At 42.0% G+C, this 18,139-nt stretch overlaps 1 protein-coding gene across 2 annotated transcripts in view; it reads left to right on the forward strand.

The window, feature by feature from the left end:
- The window catches only part of tpra1 (transmembrane protein, adipocyte asscociated 1), a 73,751-nt gene that overhangs the window by 31,753 nt on the left and 23,859 nt on the right, over nucleotides 1-18,139 (forward strand). For both annotated transcript variants that reach the window (XM_060835066.1, XM_060835065.1), the window contains exons 3-6: nucleotides 5,593-5,725; nucleotides 14,675-14,761; nucleotides 15,903-15,975; nucleotides 16,673-16,752. In XM_060835066.1, the coding sequence (XP_060691049.1) occupies nucleotides 5,593-5,725; nucleotides 14,675-14,761; nucleotides 15,903-15,975; nucleotides 16,673-16,752 (373 nt within the window). The remainder of the gene's footprint in view (nucleotides 1-5,592; nucleotides 5,726-14,674; nucleotides 14,762-15,902; nucleotides 15,976-16,672; nucleotides 16,753-18,139) is intronic.

An 18,139-nucleotide genomic window follows, 5' to 3' on the forward strand; every position in this document is an offset into this window, starting at 1 on the left:
TTTCCAAACTCAGTTTCCTTTTAATGAATACTAGAATTGACGTGTGATATAACAGCTGAATAGACTCATGGAGAGACCAATCTCTCTGCACCTTCTCTCAGGTTGTTTCCACTTCTTCCAGAGTCTAAGACTAGAGGGCATATTCTCAGAATAAGATGCACATTTAAGGCAGATGAGGAGGATTTTTTTTGAGGTTTGGAATTCTTTACCATCGTGTTGTCAAAGCTGAGTCATTAAGTATATTCAAGGCTCAGACAGATAGTTTAGTCAGTAAGGGTATCGAGGGCTAAAGAGAAGAAAGAAGGAGTTGAGGATTTTTGATTCACCATGATTTCATTGTCAGAGTCATACAGCACAGAAACAGACCTGTTGGGTGAACTTGTCTATGCTGACCAAGTTTCCCAAGCTAAACCAGTCCCATTTGCCTGCATTTGGCCTATATCCCTCTAACCACATTTCCTATTCCAGTACCGGTCTAAATGTCTTTTCTAAATGTTGGAATGGTACCTGCATCTACTGCTTCTTCTGGCAGTTCATTCCAACATGTGAGTCACCCTCTGAAAACGTTGCTCCTCGGGTCCTTTTTCACATCTTTTCTCTCCCACCTTTAAATGTATGGCCTCTAGTTTTGAACTCCCTGACCCTAAGGAATAGAACTTTGCCATTCACCTTATCTGTGTCCCTCATGATTTTATAAACCTCTGTTAGATCACCCCTCAATCTCCCAAGCTCCAGTGAAATAAATCCTAGCCTATCCAACCTCTTTATAACTCATACTCTCCAGTTCTAGCAACATCCTTGTAAATCTCTTCTAAACGTCTCCAGTTTAATAATATCCTTGCTACAGTAGGGCAATCTAAACTCTACACAGTACTCCAAAAGTGGCCTGACTAGCATCTTGTACAATCTCAACATGTCTCAACTCCTATTCTGAGCATAGAAGGCAAGCATGTTAAATGCTGCCTTAACACTCTTGTCTACCTGTCAATCTCATTGACTGGTGAAGCAGACTGGCCTATTTCTCTATCTTATGGATCGCGTGGAGCTCATGACTCATGCTGCTGTCTGTTGTCTTTATGGCTCACTTATTAGAAACCGAATCTAGAAACTTAGCCATTATTAACCTGGGGAAAACCAGTTTGTTTTCTGGTGAATATACATTTGTTTTCTCGATTTTTAACTCTTCACCCTGTCTACGTTTCTTTTCGAGTGCACATTCCTCTTGCTACCTCACCACGTTTCCCACTGACACTAATTTATGGTGTTGTGTGATTCTATAGTTGTTAGCACCTCCCTACCAAATGTCATATGAGAGTTCAAATAGTCAGTTTCACCAGCTGTTCAATCTCACACAGCATCCTATTCCTGCTTCCTGCCTTTTCATTAAGACTCTCTTGACTTTGAGTGTGGTGCATAATAATTAGCAGTGAATCCTAAACTGAACCAATCTGCTCTGTGTCTGTGTGCATATGTTAAGAATCAGTTTTCCTAACTGAAGGGTACTGATGTGCACATGTACCAGGTAACTGCTATAGTGTTGAAGGACATCTTTTTGGTTGAAATATAGGGTCTCAGTTTTATCTGCCATCTAGGGTGAATGTAAACAACTTGCACATTTCAAAGTTCAGATGAGTCCTCTTCCATTTGGGTAAGGTTACCATAGTCTCAAAGAATGATAATGCTGCTTAGTCAGTAGAAAGGGGTGAGCTAGCTCAGTTGGCTGGAAGGCTGGTTTATGATGCAGCTCAATGCCAACACTGAGGTCAGTTCTTGCACTGACTGAGACTATCATGAAGGACTCTCCTCAACCTTGCGCTTGCCTGATAAGTGTTGACTCTCTGGTTAAACTCGCCACCATTTTTCTGTAATGAGAGAGCTGACCTATGGTACTCTGAGGCCGTGGCAACTTTTTTTATTTATCCTCAATCAATATCTTTTTTAATAAAAGCTTATATACCACATATCTGATTGCTGTTTGTGGGAGCTGCTTGTGTTGCAAATTTGGTTCCTGTATTTCATACATTATGTGAGCTTTGTCACTGAACATATATTCTGATGATCATAAAGCACTGTGATATCCTGAGGTTGTGATAGACACTATGTAAATGCTAGATTTTTCTTTAATATGGTGGAATTTGGCACTGATAAATTACTGGAACCAGCACAGAAGATGTGTGCCAGACCTCTGAAAGAGCATCTTTGCTACTTCTGGTCCCAACAATCTCTTAAACCTTCTCTTCAAATAATTATCCAATTCCCTTTTAAAAGTCCTGAATTGATCTGACTCCTGCTCAGTGCATTCCAAAACCACTCCTGTTTTTTGTAAATCTGTTCTTCATATACCATTTTATTATTTTGCTATTCACCTTAAATCTGCTCTCGCGCGCTCTCTCTCGCTCTCGCGCTCTCTCTCTCGCTCTCCCCCTCGCTCCCTGGTTCTCAACACTTTAGTTTTTTAAATTTTATCTCATTTGTCCAGAACCTCTTCCATTTTGATTGTCTTTCAAATCTCCTCTCAACTTTCTCCTAAGAAGACCATGTCCAGCTGCTTTTTGGCAACTTTTTAATGCCTTTTAAATTTATCCTAAAGTGTGTGTGGGACAGAATTGGGCACAGTACTCCAGTTGAGGTGAAAAACTGTTTTATTTTTCTGCATTTGCCTACATCTGTAAAGGTCCGTATCCTGTATATATTTTCAATCACACTCTGAACATGAGTTGTACACGTATATCCCTATGTCTCTCTGCTCTAGCAATCTCTTATGGAATTGTACTTTTATTTTGTCTTTCTTCATCCTTCATGGCAATTAAATTTAATCTGCCACATGTCTTTTCAGTTCACCAACCTGTCTGGCCTCTTAAACTCTGTCACTACTGTCCTTTGTAAATGGCAATACTTCCAAATTTGGTGTCATTTTAAAAAGGTGAAATTGTGCCCAAGTATATCAAGAAATCAAACAAATCTGCTGTCCTAGTGGCAGCCCCAGGGGAACCCCGCTGTATACTTTGAGAAATAACCCTTCACCAATATTGTATTTCCCCTCCAGTCAACTTGGTCTCCATGCTGCCTCTGATGCTGTTACTCCATCGACTTTTAATTTGTTGACAAGCCTGTTATGTCGCACTTTCTCAACTGCTTTTTGGAAGTCTATGTATATTACATCAACTGTGTCACCCTCATCAACCTTATTTGTTAAGCTTCACTAAAAGAAGTTTGTGTGTTGGCAGGATATAGTAAGAGGATGCTTCTTCATGGGAATATAGTATTCAGCCCCTCAAAGCCATTCTGCTACTTGATCAGATAATAACAGTCTGCAATACATTTAGTTTGGTCAAAATTTAGTCAAAGTATAAAGATGCTGGGTCACTCTTTTTCTCTTGCTTTCACTTTTTTCTGCTCCCTTTATATCTTGCTCTGTTTATCTTTCTTTTCCTTGCATAATTTTTTTTTCTTCTCCTATACACCCACTCCTTTTTTTTTCTCTTAAAATCTATCTGAGATCAATGTCTCCTTATGTGGCTCAGTGTCACATTTTGTGTTAATGTTCCTGTGCTGTACCTTGCGGTTGGTATGTAAATAGAACATGAATGTTGCAGTGCAGTACAGGCCCTTGGCCCTCAATGTTGTCAACCTGTGAAATCAATCTGAAGCCCATCTAACCTACAACATTCTCATCCATATGTCTGTCCAATGACCACGTAAATGCCCATAAAGTTGGCGTGTCAACTACTGTTGCAGGCAGTGCGTTCCATACCCCTATTAGTCTCTGAGTACACGACTTCTGATATCTGTCCTATGTCTATCACCCCTCTGTTTAAAGCTAGAACATAGAACAATACAGCACAGAACAGGCCCTTCGGCCCACAATGTTGCGCCGAACATCTATTCTAGATTAAGCACCCATCCATGTACCTATCCAATTGCCGCTTAAAGGTCGCCAATGATTCTGACTCTACCACTCCCACGGGCAGCGCATTCCATGCCCCCACCACTCTCTGGGTAAAGAACCCACCCCTGACATCTCCCCTTTTCCTTCCACCCTTCACCTTAAATTTATGTCCCCTTGTAACAGTCTGTTGTACCCGGGGAAAAGGTTTCTGACTGTCTACTCTATCTATTCCTCTGATCATCTTATAAACCTCTATCAAGTCACCCCTCATCCTTCGCCGTTCCAACGAGAAAAGGCCGAGAACTCTCAACCTATCCTCGTACGACCTATTCTCCATTCCAGGCAACATCCTGGTAAATCTTCTCTGCACCCTCTCCAAAGCTTCCACATCTTTCCTGAAGTGAGGCGACCAGAACTGCACACAGTACTCCAAATGTGGCCTAACCAAAGTCCTGTACAGCTGCAACATCACTTCACGACTCTTGAATTCAATCCCTCTGCTAATGAACGCTAATACACCATAGGCCTTCTTACAAGCTCTATCCACCTGAGTGGCAACTTTCAAAGATCTATGTACATAGACCCCAAGATCCCTCTGTTCCTCCACCTGACTAAGAACCCTACCGTTAACCCTGTATTCCGCATTCTTATTTGTTCTTCCAAAATGGACAACCTCCCACTTGGCAGGGTTGAACTCCATCTGGCACTCCTCAGCCCAGCTCTGCATCATATCTAAGTCCCTTTGCAGCCGACAACAGCCCTCCTCACTGTCCACAACTCCACCAATCTTCGTATCATCTGCAAATTTACTGACCCACCCTTCGACTCCCTCATCCAAGTCATTAATAAAAATTACAAACAGCAGAGGACCCAGAACTGATCCCTGCAGAACTCCACTTGTAACTGGGCTCCAGGCTGAATATTTACCATCTACCACCACTCTCTGACTTCGACCGGTTAGCCAGTTTTCTATCCAATTGGCCAAATTTCCCTCTATCCCATGCCCCCTGACTTTCCGCATAAGCCTACCATGGGGAACCTTATCAAATGCCTTACTAAAATCCATGTACACTACATCCACTGCTCTACCCTCATCCACATGCTTGGTCACCTCCTCAAAGAATTCAATAAGACTTGTAAGGCAAGACCTACCCTTCACAAATCCGTGCTGGCTGTCCCTAATCAAGCAGTGTCTTTCCAGATACTCATAAATCCTATCACTCAGTATCCCTCGTGTTAGGAATCTCACTGTCCACTCGATCTAACCCTCTGATTATCTGATATATCTCAATTAAGTCGTCTCTCAACCTTCTCTCTAACGAAAATAGCCTCAAGTACCTCAGCTTTTCCTTGAAGATCCCTCCCTCCATACCAGGCAACATCCTCGTAATTCTCCTCTGAACCCTTTTCAAAGCTTCCACATCTTTTCTATAATGCGGTGACCAGAACTGTATGTAATACTCCAAGTGTGGCCATACCAGAGTTTTGTACATCTGCAGCATGACCTCATAGCTCTGAAACCCAATCCCTCTACCAGTAAAAACTAACACACTGTATGCCTTCTTAACAACCCTATTAACCCTGGGTGGCAACTTTCAAGGATAAGTATATGTAACAAATATAAATTGTTGTTGCAAAATTGTGTGCCTGCCAACCTTTCCTATCATTTCTAACGCACTTTTAATTGCCTCATTTCCTCACAGAGTGCGATTCTGGGATGTCTTCCTCCTAATCCCCAATGTGCTTTTCTTCACATTCTTGCTCTGGAAACTTCCATCGGCAAGAGCAAAAATTCGGGCTACATCGAGTCCCATCTTCACTACATTCTACATACTGGTAAGTCTTCTACAACGCAACAGCAATTTGGTGTGAAAACGCAGAATGTCTGCAAGATATCCGAGCAATCTAATGTAACTGGAAAGTCTTGAGCTGCTGCACAATGACTCTCAGATCATCTCACCTTGAATCATCTCGTCCTCCGATACATCACCTCATTCCCCACATCTATCCACTGGACTGACAGTATTGATACTCCAAATCTGGCCCACTGTGCATCCCCCATTTATTTGACCCTCCATTCTGGAGTAAAAAATGAGGTCTGCAGATGCTGGAGATCACAGCTGAAAATGTGTTGCTGGCCTTCCTGATGAAGGGCTTATGCTCGAAACGTCGAATTCCTTATTCCTGAGATGCTGCCTAACCTGCTGTGCTTTAACGAGCAACACATTTTCACCTCCATTCTGGAGATCTACTTTGTGAGTTAACACATGCATGTAGGCTGACGTGTGCAGTACTGTGGATGGGCTGCACTGTCATGTTTACCATTTCTTTGTGATGAGACATACCTCACTATATACTCTGAGCAGATGTAAAAGATAGCAGGGTTCAATTTCAACAAAGGACAGGGGAGTTCTGCTGGTATCTTGGTCAACAGTTATTCCTCAATCATTACATGACAATACCACAGCTTTAAGAGGTATATTTTGTCCTGGATTTTTATTTTGTGAAGTGGTTGAGACAGAGATGCCGAGTGGTACGTCCAAACCAAGGGAAGAAAAGAACCGGAAATGACATCACCAACCTTAAGAAACCAAGACCTATAAACAGAGGTGGGACATACCACCAGCACTTCACCAGAGACTCTCGCTGATGACGTTACCTAGTATGGTGATGAAATGTCTGAAAACAAACCTTCAAGCTCATTGAGCTAACTTACATACTTAGAATTACAGTATTTAAAAGGCATCTGGATGGTTGCACGAACTGAGGGTTTAGAGGAAATGGGTTGAAATGTGGTGCTGGAAAAGCATAGCAGGTCAGGCAGCATTTCGAGAATCAACATTTCGAGCAGAAGCCATTCTTCAGGAATGTAGGAGGGGGAGGGGTAAAGGGGGCTGAGAGAGGAATAGGAGGGTCTCATCTTAATCCTGATGAAGGGCTCCTCGGATGCTGCGTGACTTGATGTGCTTTTTCAGCCCCACAATTTTTGATTCTGATCTCCAGCATCTGTAGTTCTCACTTTCTCCTCCGAGGGATATGGGTCAAGCACTTGCAAATGGGACTAGATTAATTTAGGATATCTGGTCGGCATGGACGAATTGGACTGAAGGGTCTATTTCCATGCTGTACATCTGTGACTCTAAATTGACTACCCATCTCTACATTACAATAGTGACGGCACTTAAATTTTCGTTTTATAGCTTGTACTTTAGGTCATTCACAGAATCGCAGAATTTTTACACCACACGGAGACCATTCAGTCTATCGTAATCTGTGCCATTATCCAAATGTGCAGTTCACTTGGTACCATACACCTGTCTTCTCCCTGTAACCTTGCACACAGTTTCCCCTTGCCACTAACCATCTCATTCTCTTTTGAAGGAACATGTAACCTGACATACTGGCAGTACTAGACACTTTGATGCAAGAAAAGATTTTTACTTCTTTCACCTTTTTGCTTTAAATCTGTGCCCTGTCGTTTTTCAATATTTTCACAAATGGGAACATTTTTCTCCCAATTTACTCTGTCTTTGGAAACCTCTGTGTGATCTCCCTGCAATCTTCACCTCGAAGAAAAGCTTTCCGGCATGTCCAACTTGCTAAAGTTCTGCATGCCTGGAACCATTTTTATAAACCTCTTCTGACTCCACCCAGTGTTGGGATGTCAAATTGTGGCTGTACAGGATGTTGAAGGGGCCTTTTGAAGTACTGTGTACAATTCTGGTCACCCTGCTGTAGGAAGAATATTATTAAACTGGAAAGGATGCAGAAAAGACTTACAAGGATGTTTCTGGAGGGCTTGATTGTAAGGAGAGTCTGCAGGCTAGGATTTTTGTTTCCCCTGGAGTGTCGGAGGCTGACCTTTTATAGAAGTTTATAAAATCGTGGGCACAGATGGGGTGATGTAGCAAACATCTTTTACCATGAACAGGGGAATCCAAAACTAGAGGGCATAGGTTTAAGGTGAGAGGGGAAAGGGACCTGAGGGGCAACCTTCTCTCTCTCGTGGTTCATAGATGTAACAGCCTGCCAGAGGAAATGGTAGATGTAGGTGCAGTACAGTTACAGCATTCCAAAAACATTGAGGCCGGTCCATGAATATGAAAGATTTAGAGGGATATTGGCCAAATGCAGGTAAATGGGGGCTAGCTTAGTTTGGGAAACCTGGTTAGCATGGATGAGTTGGACCAAATGGTCTGTTTCTGTGCAGTATGGTTCTATGACTCTATCCTCTAAAGTGTAAACCTCAGTTTACTATCTTGTCAAGAGTCTAGAACTCAACTCTTATCTCCTCATTGGTCTTAAAAGGACTATGTATTCACTCAGTCTGTTGTGACAGTTTGCAACCTCTTTCCCAGAGGGCATTGGATGCTCAATCATTGTTTATATTAAATCCTGATTGCAGCACTGCCTCAATACTGCACTCTGAGCATCAGCCTGGAAAATGAGCTCAAGATTAGGATGATGTTTACACTCTCTCAGCTTCTGAGGTGAGAGTCCTATTCAATGAGACATGCTTCACATTGTTAAAGATTTGAACTGGCTGTTCTGAAACTCTGAGTTGTCTGAAATCGGTTATTCAAACTGTTAATTATAATGCAGCATATGGCGCAGGTCAAGAAAGAAATGGGAATGATCTAGTTTCTCACAACCTCCTCTACTGAGTTACAAAAGCACACCACTGTGGATACTGGAAATAAAAACTGGAAGCAAGCCTGGTAGCATGTGTAAAGACAGAAAGAGTTGATGATTCAGGTCAATAATGTTTCATCAAACTTTCACTTCGCTTTCTAATTTAACAAGGGTTGTTCAAGAGCTAACGATGATGGACATTGGAAATCTGAAATTAGAGCAAAAGATGGAAAACCCCAGAAGGTCAGGATGCACCTTTGGAGAGGAACAGAATAATGGTTTGGATCAATCAACTGAAGAACTAAAAATCAAAAACCGATTGCTAGGAAAACTTAGCAAGTCTGGCAGTGTCTTTGGAGAGAAAGCAGAACTGAAGAAATAAGCTAGTTTCTTTTCATTTATCCTTCTTTTCTGTGTGTTTATTTCCTGGCTGTTCTTGGTTAACTTGACATTGGCTTTGAAGAGGTTGGGCTGTTGCTTTGTGCTGCCTGGCTCTACCATACTTGCTAGTTTTGACATGTGCCTGTCCGATCTCGAAGGCTGGTGATCAGTGAGTTCAACATAGTTGTCAATGGCAGTCGAACCCTGCAGAACTACAGATGCTGGAAATCTTGAAATTTAAACAGAAACTTTGGGAAACACTCAAAAAGTCATCAACATCTATGGAGATAGAAACAAGACTTAACATTTCAGATTTTCCTTTTTCAGCAGAACCAGAAGAAATGAGAGATTGGACAGTTTAGAGACAAAGAGCAAAGTGGAGAGCATTTCAAGAGTGTAATGGAATGCTCTCCCCTTGTCTACATGAGTCAAACAACACTTAACAGCTTGACTGTTTCCAGGACAAACAGGACATTCACCAGAATGTTGCCTGCATTGAAGCATTTCAGCCGGACAAGTTAAACTTCATCAGGATGAAGGGCTCTGGCCTGAAACGTTGATTTTCCTGCTTCTCGGATGCTGCCTGACCTGCTGTACTTTTTCTAGCAGCACGCTCAACTTCAACACACCATCCTGTTCCATGGCGAACATCTCTGTCTCAGTGTGGAAGTTGGAAGAACAGCACCTAGTGTTCTGCTGGAGGTCCCTGTAGCGAATTCAATAACTTTAGAGCTTGAGCTTTCCCATAGAGTCGTAGTGATGTACAGCATGGAAACAGACCTTTCGGTCAACGCGTCCATGCCGACCAGCTATCCCAACCCAATCTAGCCCCACTTCCAGCATCTGGCCCAATTCCTCCCAACCCTCCCTATTCTTATACCCATCCTTTCCCCAAACCCACACACCAGGCCTTGTAATCTCACAGTCTGCTATTACACAACCCATTCTTGGCCATTAACAGCCATTCACCCTCCTAGCCAGATTGTTATCTAATCCTTTGCCTGTCCAAGTGTCCTTGTCTCTCTTTGGGCTGTATCCCCACCCCATCATCTGCATATAAACAGACATTTTACTAGCTACTAACAGTTCTGAGGAAAGGTCACTCGACCCCAAACATTAACTCTGATCTCTCTCCACAGATTCTGCCAGACATGCTGAGATTTTCCAACCGTTTTTGTTTGTCTTTGGAACTAGTGTATTTTAACATAATTAGAAGGCAGGAGATTAAAGTCTGTGGCCACTTAACCAAATGAAATTCAACTTGTATATGTTAGGCATTTTGTGGCATATATGAGGGGCATGGATAGGGTGAATAGACAAGGTCTTTTCCCTGGGGTGGGGGGAGTTCAGAACTAGACGGCATAGGTTTAAGGTGAGAGGGAAACATTTAAAAGGGACCTAAGGGGCAACTTTTCACACACAGGGTGGTGCGTGTATGGAATGAGGTGCCAGAAGAAGGGGTGGAGGCTGGTACAATTACAACATTTGAAAAGGCATCTAGATAGGTACATGCATGGGAAGGGTTTAGAGGGATGTGGGCCAAGTGCTGGCAAATGGGACTAGATTAGGTTAAGGATTTGTCATCCGCATGGACAAGTAGGTCCAAAGGATCTGTTTCCGTGCTTACTTCTCGATGACTCCATAAGTCACCCTTTATTGACACAAGGAGAATCCTTGACATTATCCAACTCCCTCCGAGCCAGTTCCCAGAGTGAACGGGATGTCTGACACTTCTGTTCCTATCTGTTACCCTGGCCTGTTAAGAGTCCAATCGGCAAACTCCTATGAGGTCCATCTGGCTGACTTCCTTATCAGTACAACTGGGACACATTGTATATAAGATGTTGTTTTATTCAAATGTGGGAGGTGGAGGCTCGACATTTCTGCCCTGTGGGTGTGACTGCAGGGGCACTCTCTTGATTTGGCTTTTCAACCAGGACCAGTTGTGTGTGTTTAAGAGTAACGACCTCTCGATTGCTTCCTGAGCAAGCGCCTACAGCTTTGTGTTGGGGCAGTGTGGCAGAAATGAGGGATTTAAAAAAAGGGATAACCACCTTCAGAGACTGAAAGGGCAAATCCTCAACCAGTGAATAAAATGTTGAGGATTGATATGTCCGCATTCTCCTGTCCTCCTCGGTGTTAAAAGGAACCAGAAGGGAACTGAGAGAAAACCTCTCATTAATGCCTGCAATCTGGACTGGTGCCAGAACTGTGCTTCACTAATGACTTTTTGTTCCTTCCCACCAGTAATATTTGTGTCTTGTCTCTTTGGGTGTCTGTTTGTAGGTAAATGGGATTCTTTTTAAAAGGGAGAGTTTAAATTACAGAGTTGTAAGTTAGCAATTTGTTTGTTTTTAATAGGTGATTAATAACAATCTGTTTGCAATAAATGGCTGTTTCTTCACTTAAAGTGCAGAAACCTGGTGAATGTTTTATTTTAACCTGGGCCTGGTGGCTAGGTAAATTAGGGTGGTTTAATTAAACCTTTTCACATTTGTGATGGCTCTGGCAGCTGGGGTTTGACTTTGAGCATGCTGCCTCAATGAATTTTGATAAAACCACAATTCAATAATAATCAGTAAGTCTGCATTTCGATAAGTACTGGACAGGACACTTGGAGGAGCATCCTCCAAAATGGTAGAAAAACTATTGCCTCTGAATATGAAGGTTATGGATTCAAGGGGAATTGAGTATAGCAGTAAAGATGCTGCAGCTGCCTGAGAGTTTTGGTGAGATCTCTTTTTTTTGTGTTGTATACTGTTGTGGTCCACTTAAATAAGATAACAGGTTTACTTGCCACAAGGAGTGAAACAGAAGTTCACAAACTAATGCCTGGGATTTTAAGATTGCTTTGTGTAGAGGGGTCATGGAGACTTGTCTGTCTGTGTACCGTCAATTTTTGAAAATTTGAGGGGTAGCTGCTGTGTTGTATTTTATGCAATTCCTAGAGGGTGTGACAAGGTGGGTGTAGATGAGCTGTTCCCCCTGGCTGATGAGTCTTATGTCAAATGGCATAATTTCAGTGTAAGGGCTAGGCCATTTAAATGCTCAGCTGAGAGAGAATTTCTTCATTGAGTGGGTGAATTTCTGGAATTCCCTAACCCAGAGTTGCGGGTGCTCAGTTATTAAGCAGGTTTGTGATAGAAATCAGTAGATTTCAGTAGAATAATTGTAACGTCAAGGGTGTATGACTATTCCTGTTTGTCATGATTTGGAAATGCCGATGTTGGACTGGGGTGTACAAAGTTTAAAAATCTCACACCACCAGGTTATAGTCCAACAGGTTTAATTGGAAGCACTAGCTTTCGGAGCGCCGCTCCTTCATCAGGTGGTTGTGGACCTGATGAGGGAGCGGTGTTCCGAAAGCTAGTGCTTCCAATTAAACCTGTTGGACTATAACCTGGTGGTGTGATTTTTAACTCCCGTTTGTGTATTTCTATATTGAAGGTCCACTCATGCCAAATTTAATTTTAAAAATTTAAACGTTTATTGCCAATGTTTTACTGAAAGTGCACTGAGATTGTTTTGCCAACAATTAGCTCTTCTCTGTAATGGCAACCAAACCTGCTGCCAAAGAATTGGCTAACTGCTTTATGAAACAACTCTGAGCATGCAAATGAGTTCATTTGAGGAGTCTGCCTGCTAACTCTATAGGGCATAGCTGGAAGTTTCTATTTATTGTCTTCAATTTAATTTTACAAAGAGCGAAATATTTCCCACTTAGAGCATAGAGCTATGCAGCATGGAAACAGACCCTTCAGTCCAACTCGTCCATGCTGACCAGATATCCTAATCTAATCCCATTTGCCAACACTTAGCCCATATCCATCTAAACCCTTCCTAATCCTATACCCATCCAGCCTTTTAAATGTTGTAGGGAGTTTAGAGAATGTTGTAATTGGACCAGCTTCCACCACTTCCTCTGGCAGCTCATTCCATACACATGCCACCCTCTGCTTGAAAAACGTTGCCCTTTATGTCTCTTTTTAAATTTTTTTTTCCTCTTCTCTCCCTAAACCTATGCCCTCTAGTTCTGTATTCCCCCACCCTAGGGAAAATCTGGAAGTAAGAAGTTCACTTAAGTGCAAGAAATGCATGGTCCATCCTGTGGGGAAAGAAAAACTCCCCAGCATTAGAGCTATGTGTGGTATGTGTGTGTGTAAAAGTATTTGTATCTATTACAACATCTTACTGCCTTGCAGAATATAATGCAACAACTTTAGAAAGGCATCTTCAGCAGGACCTTCCAAATCCACTATCTCCACCTGGAATGCCAAGTGCTGCAAATATATAAAAATGTATTTGGCCATTCTTTGGTCGTGTCTGGGTCAAATTAGTTCCCTCCCTTTTTGAACCGAAAGCACATTTGTTTCAAAGGGTGGTGAACTTTGAAGTATCATCATCATCGTCGTCGTCGTCGTCGTCGTCGTCGTCGTCATCATGGATGTGGCAGCTGTTTTGCACAATATAGGATTTAACAATGATGAGGATAATAACCAGTGAACCTATTGAGTGGAGTGCTAGTGGATAAAGTAGTGAAGAGCAAGCTTGCTGCCTTCAGAGAAATGTTGGATTTTTTTTTTGTATGGTCCACCTGGACAAGCAGGCAGTCTTGGTTTCATGTCTTTTATGACACTTCCACTGCAGTACTGCTGGTGGTATCTGCTGAAATTGTTGGCTTGTGTGGTTAAGGGGAGCTTTTGATTTGTTGCAGGGGAGAGGTTCTGTCTGCCATTGGTGACTAGCCAGGTTCTAGAACTGGAAAATGACCATCACCTCAAAGATCCACTGTCACATAAACTGATTTGGTTTGCAGGTTAGATTACTAACTAACTCCCTCATCGTAAGATGACAAAATGTTTGTCACTGTAAAAGCCTGAAATTTTCATGAGAGCTTTTATAGCTTCAGGGAAACATGTTCGTGGAGACTGTGTGTATCTTTTTCACCCTTAACATCTTTTCCAGATTCTTCTCTCCCTCATTTTCTTAGGCATGATCTCTATTGATGGCTCAGTGGTGGAGACATTGAGATGTGGAAGGTCCAAAAGCATACATGTTGCTTGTGATAAAGTACTGACCCTTATTTTGACTTATGGTGAACTTTAGTTTTGGAGTACTCCATTTATGTGCCTTGGTTTCATATCCCTTTAATTGCTTTGACTGGGGAAAACATGATAATCTGTGTGAAAGTTTTTTCCAACCTTAGCAGTTTTTTGCTTTGGAGTGTTGAGGGGGAAAAGAATTCTAGCTTTCCACTGTCCTTAGTGTGAAGAAATGCTTCCTAAAATCACCCTCCACTCCTCAAATTTTCAGGTTCTGCCTCTTTTGTCTTTGACTTTCCCACCAGAGAAACTGTTTCTATTGATCATAGGAATGTTTTGTAGTCATCTTAAACTCTGTGCCTTAGGTGACCTCTTAACTTTGTGTTCTTGAGGAAATATATGTCTAGTCCATAAAAAGTGGACCCAGAAGGAGATATCACATCACATGCAAATGTATGGGAGTGCTGTCACCTGCATGTCCCCTCCAAGCTACTCATCATCCTGATTTAGAAATCTATTACTCTTTGTTTAGTGTCATTGGCCCAAAATCCTTATCTAACAGCAAGTGTGCCCTCACAAGGTAGATCACAGCAGTTCAACAAGATGGACAACCACCATCTTTCGAAGATATTTAGGGATGGACAACAGTATTGGCTGAGCTAGCAACATCCACATCCTGTGAAGAAATGCCTTTTCCAAAAAGCTTATCCTGATGATTTTTCTTTTGCAGGTGTTTGTCGTTGCAACAGTGGGCATCACACGTGCTATTGTTTCCATGACAGTCAGTGCATCCACAGTAGCTATAGTAACAGACAAGGTAAGTTCGGGATAATGCACAACCTGCCCCCCCCCCCAACCTGTTCGCCCTTAGATTTATATGTCACAGAATCCTCATTGCTGTTATCTAGGGTCTGTAGCCATCAGTATAAACAGACCAGATGCTTTCTTATACAACATTTTGCATTCAGTTTGGTGTATCTCACTGTTGTCAGAAAATTGAGATTTATTCTTTAATCTAGAAAGAAGCGTACTCGAAGAAAAGAGAAGGAACTTCCTTGATTTAAATCCATTTTCTTTCAGTCCAGCATTCAGAAGATTTTGAGCCTTTCTTTCCCCTCCAGTATTTCTTGTCTTATTTTCCTGAGAACATTGGTGACCCCATCAGGGTACAGTCCCAGCAGTAGCACTTTGCCTTGGCACTAGCCCTAAAATATCCTTTTACTTTCGGGTGTGACAAGCAGAGCTGTTTGGCTGCCTGAACCTGAAAGGCCTCACATTGGAGCTCAGTCCTGTTTCTCACTTCCCCCATCCACAGATTTACACTTCCATGAAGGCATCATTTGGATGGCACTAGGAACAGAAACCCCGGTAAAAGGGACTTAGTGTGAGGTAGGATTTGGGTAGTAGAGCTTTGAATGATTTTATGGAGTATGGGAGGCTGGGCCAGAAAAGCCTTAAAAAAGTATACGTACAACGTAAAAGGGTGACAAAGGTGTGACTGGTTTCAGCAGCAGATAAACTGAGGTAGAGTTGGCTCTGTCCCCGCAATGGAAGTAGGCAGTTTTAGTGATAGAGTGAAAAAATGTCAGAAACTTGGCTCCAATTTGCTCAGACAATGACCAGGAAAAGGGACAGAAATGATGGCCAAGGAACAAGTTTGTTGTGATTCTGGAAGTCCACAATTGAAATTTCTTTTGCTTGGCTAATCCGCCATACTGCAGATCTGTGCCAAGCCCTAAAATCTGTCCTATTTAATTCCTGAAAACCCTCTTTGCCTGAAGTCCTGAGTTGCAGGTTCAACTGCTTTCCTCACCTCTGATAATTCTGTGAGAGTTTCGATAAATGAGACCTGGAAACAATGGCATGTCCACAGCTTGGCCCAGTATTTGAAATGAGTAGTAAAATGTTCTGAGCATTTCGTCCAATTGTGATTGATAGATTTGCTATTTCTTTTTTAGATTCTTTGGGAGATCTCACGATTTTTTCTGTTGGCGACTGAGCTGAGTGTAATAATATTAGGTTTGGCTTTTGGTAAGTTGTTGAGTTCTGTCAATTTGATGACTTTGGCTCTCAGTTGAGCAAGCTTTTGATCTTGAGGTTCCTGCCCTTGTTTTTGAAACCCTTGATGGTTTTACACCTCCCTACTTCTGTCAAGTCTTCCAACCCTAAATCCATCTGCTATCTTAGTGAGTTTGAGAAGATTTGTAGCTCAGGTTGAGTTCTGGATGTAGGTTTACTCGTTGAGCTGGAAGGTTCATTTTCAGACGTTTCGTCACTGTACTAGGTGATTGAAAAGTCTGAAAATGAACCCTGCAGCTCAGTGTGCAAACCTAAATCCATCTGATATCTCTGTGGTCTTCTAATTCTGAATTTCATGGAAGCCTGATTTTATTCGCTCTACCATTGTTGGCTCCAACTGCCTGGACACAAACTGTGGAAGTCCCTCCCTGAACATCCCTGTCCCTCTACCTCTCAATTGTCCTTAAGACATTCCTTGAAACCTATCTCTTTGACCAAGCTTTTGGTCATCTGCATTCATGAATCCTAGGGTAGATCAGTGTCAAAGTTATCTTGGCAATGCTCCTGTGAAGCATTCTACTATGTTAAAGGTGCGGTAGAAATGATAGCTCCTACTAGTGTAATTAGAAAATAGTACTTTTATATTCACTACATGAAAATCAACTGATTATAATGTACCTTTTTTGTTTTCTCGTTCTTCTGGACATAGGACACCTCGAAAGTAAATCAAGCATCAAGCGTGTCTTGACCATAACTACAGTACTTGCTCTGGCCTACTCGATTACACAGGTCTGTCTGAAAGTTCTAATGCTTTGTTTTCGCATTTCTCTTTTCCAGCTCAGCTGGTGCACCCTTATCTCAGAGGCAAGACATTGTGGGTCCAAGCTGCAGAGACAGGTGTACAAAATCCAAGTTGACATTCCTGATGATACAAATCTGAGGGAGAGTTGCTGTGCTGTATGAGTTGACAGCTTTTGATTCAGTATCATTCGATATTAGATAAAACAAGCCTGCTCCCTCCAGTTGACTAAAAACGTCCCAACGATAAAACCAAGAGCTGTGAAGTTCTGAAATAAAACCAGAAATTGCTGGAGAAACTTAGTAGGACTGACAGCATCTGGCAGGAAAATAAAGTTAACGTTTTGAGTCCAGAAGGGTCACTGGTTTTGAAGCATTAACTATGTGCTTTCTCTCTAGAGATGCTGTCAGACCTGCTGAGTTTCTCCAGCAATTTTTGTTTTTTTTTAATTAAAGCTGCCAATGTCAAATTGAAGATGAGCTGGGGAACTCTGGTAGGTATTTATCCCTTAACCAGTGTTACTTTAGAACAAAAAAAAATGATCTGAGCACTATCACATGGCTTTTCTTTTGGAATTTTGTGGTATGCAGGTTGATTGGTGTGTTTCCTACATTACAACAGTGATCACACACAAAGTATTTAATGGCATCTGGATGTCCTGAGATTGTGAAAGACACTATATAAATGAACATTATTTATTTTTATGGAAGAGAAATGTTATCGTAATTGGGGATAGTGTAGTTAGTGGCATAGACACTTCTCTGTGACCATGATCAAGAGTCCTGAAGGTTGTGTTGCCTTTCTGGTGCTCTGGTACGGGATATCTCATCTGGGCTGCAGAGGAATTTGGAGTGGGAGGGTAAAGATCCAGTAGTCGTGATCCACATATGTACCAATGACATAGATAAAACTAGGGCAGAGGTTATTCTAAGGGAATATTAACAACTAGCAAAATTTAAAAAAACAGAACCAAAATGGCGATAATCTCTGGATTACTACCTGAGCCATGAGCTAAGTGGCACAAGTTCAAATAAGACTAAGCAGGTAAATGCATTGCTCAAAGATTGATGTGGGAGAAATGGGTTTGAATTTATGGGTCATTGGCACCAGTACTGTGAAAGAAGGGACCTGTTCTGATGAGATGGTCTTCATCTGAACCATACTGGGGCTAGAGTCCTCGCAAAGCTGTATACATGGCTTGAAACTGCATTTGGGTGGGGGGTGGAGGAGAGGGGGAGAGAGAGAGAGCGAGAGAGAGGAGTGCTCAGTTATAGGGGACATTACAAAACTCAAAGTTATGGCTGTGCAGGACATTGGTTTAAGCAATATTATCTGCAATTCTGGTCTCTCTCTTATTGGATGTTGTGAAACTTGAAA

This window comes from Hemiscyllium ocellatum, chromosome 14 (genome assembly GCF_020745735.1).
Source record: "Hemiscyllium ocellatum isolate sHemOce1 chromosome 14, sHemOce1.pat.X.cur, whole genome shotgun sequence".
Classification (NCBI taxonomy): domain Eukaryota; kingdom Metazoa; phylum Chordata; class Chondrichthyes; order Orectolobiformes; family Hemiscylliidae; genus Hemiscyllium; species Hemiscyllium ocellatum.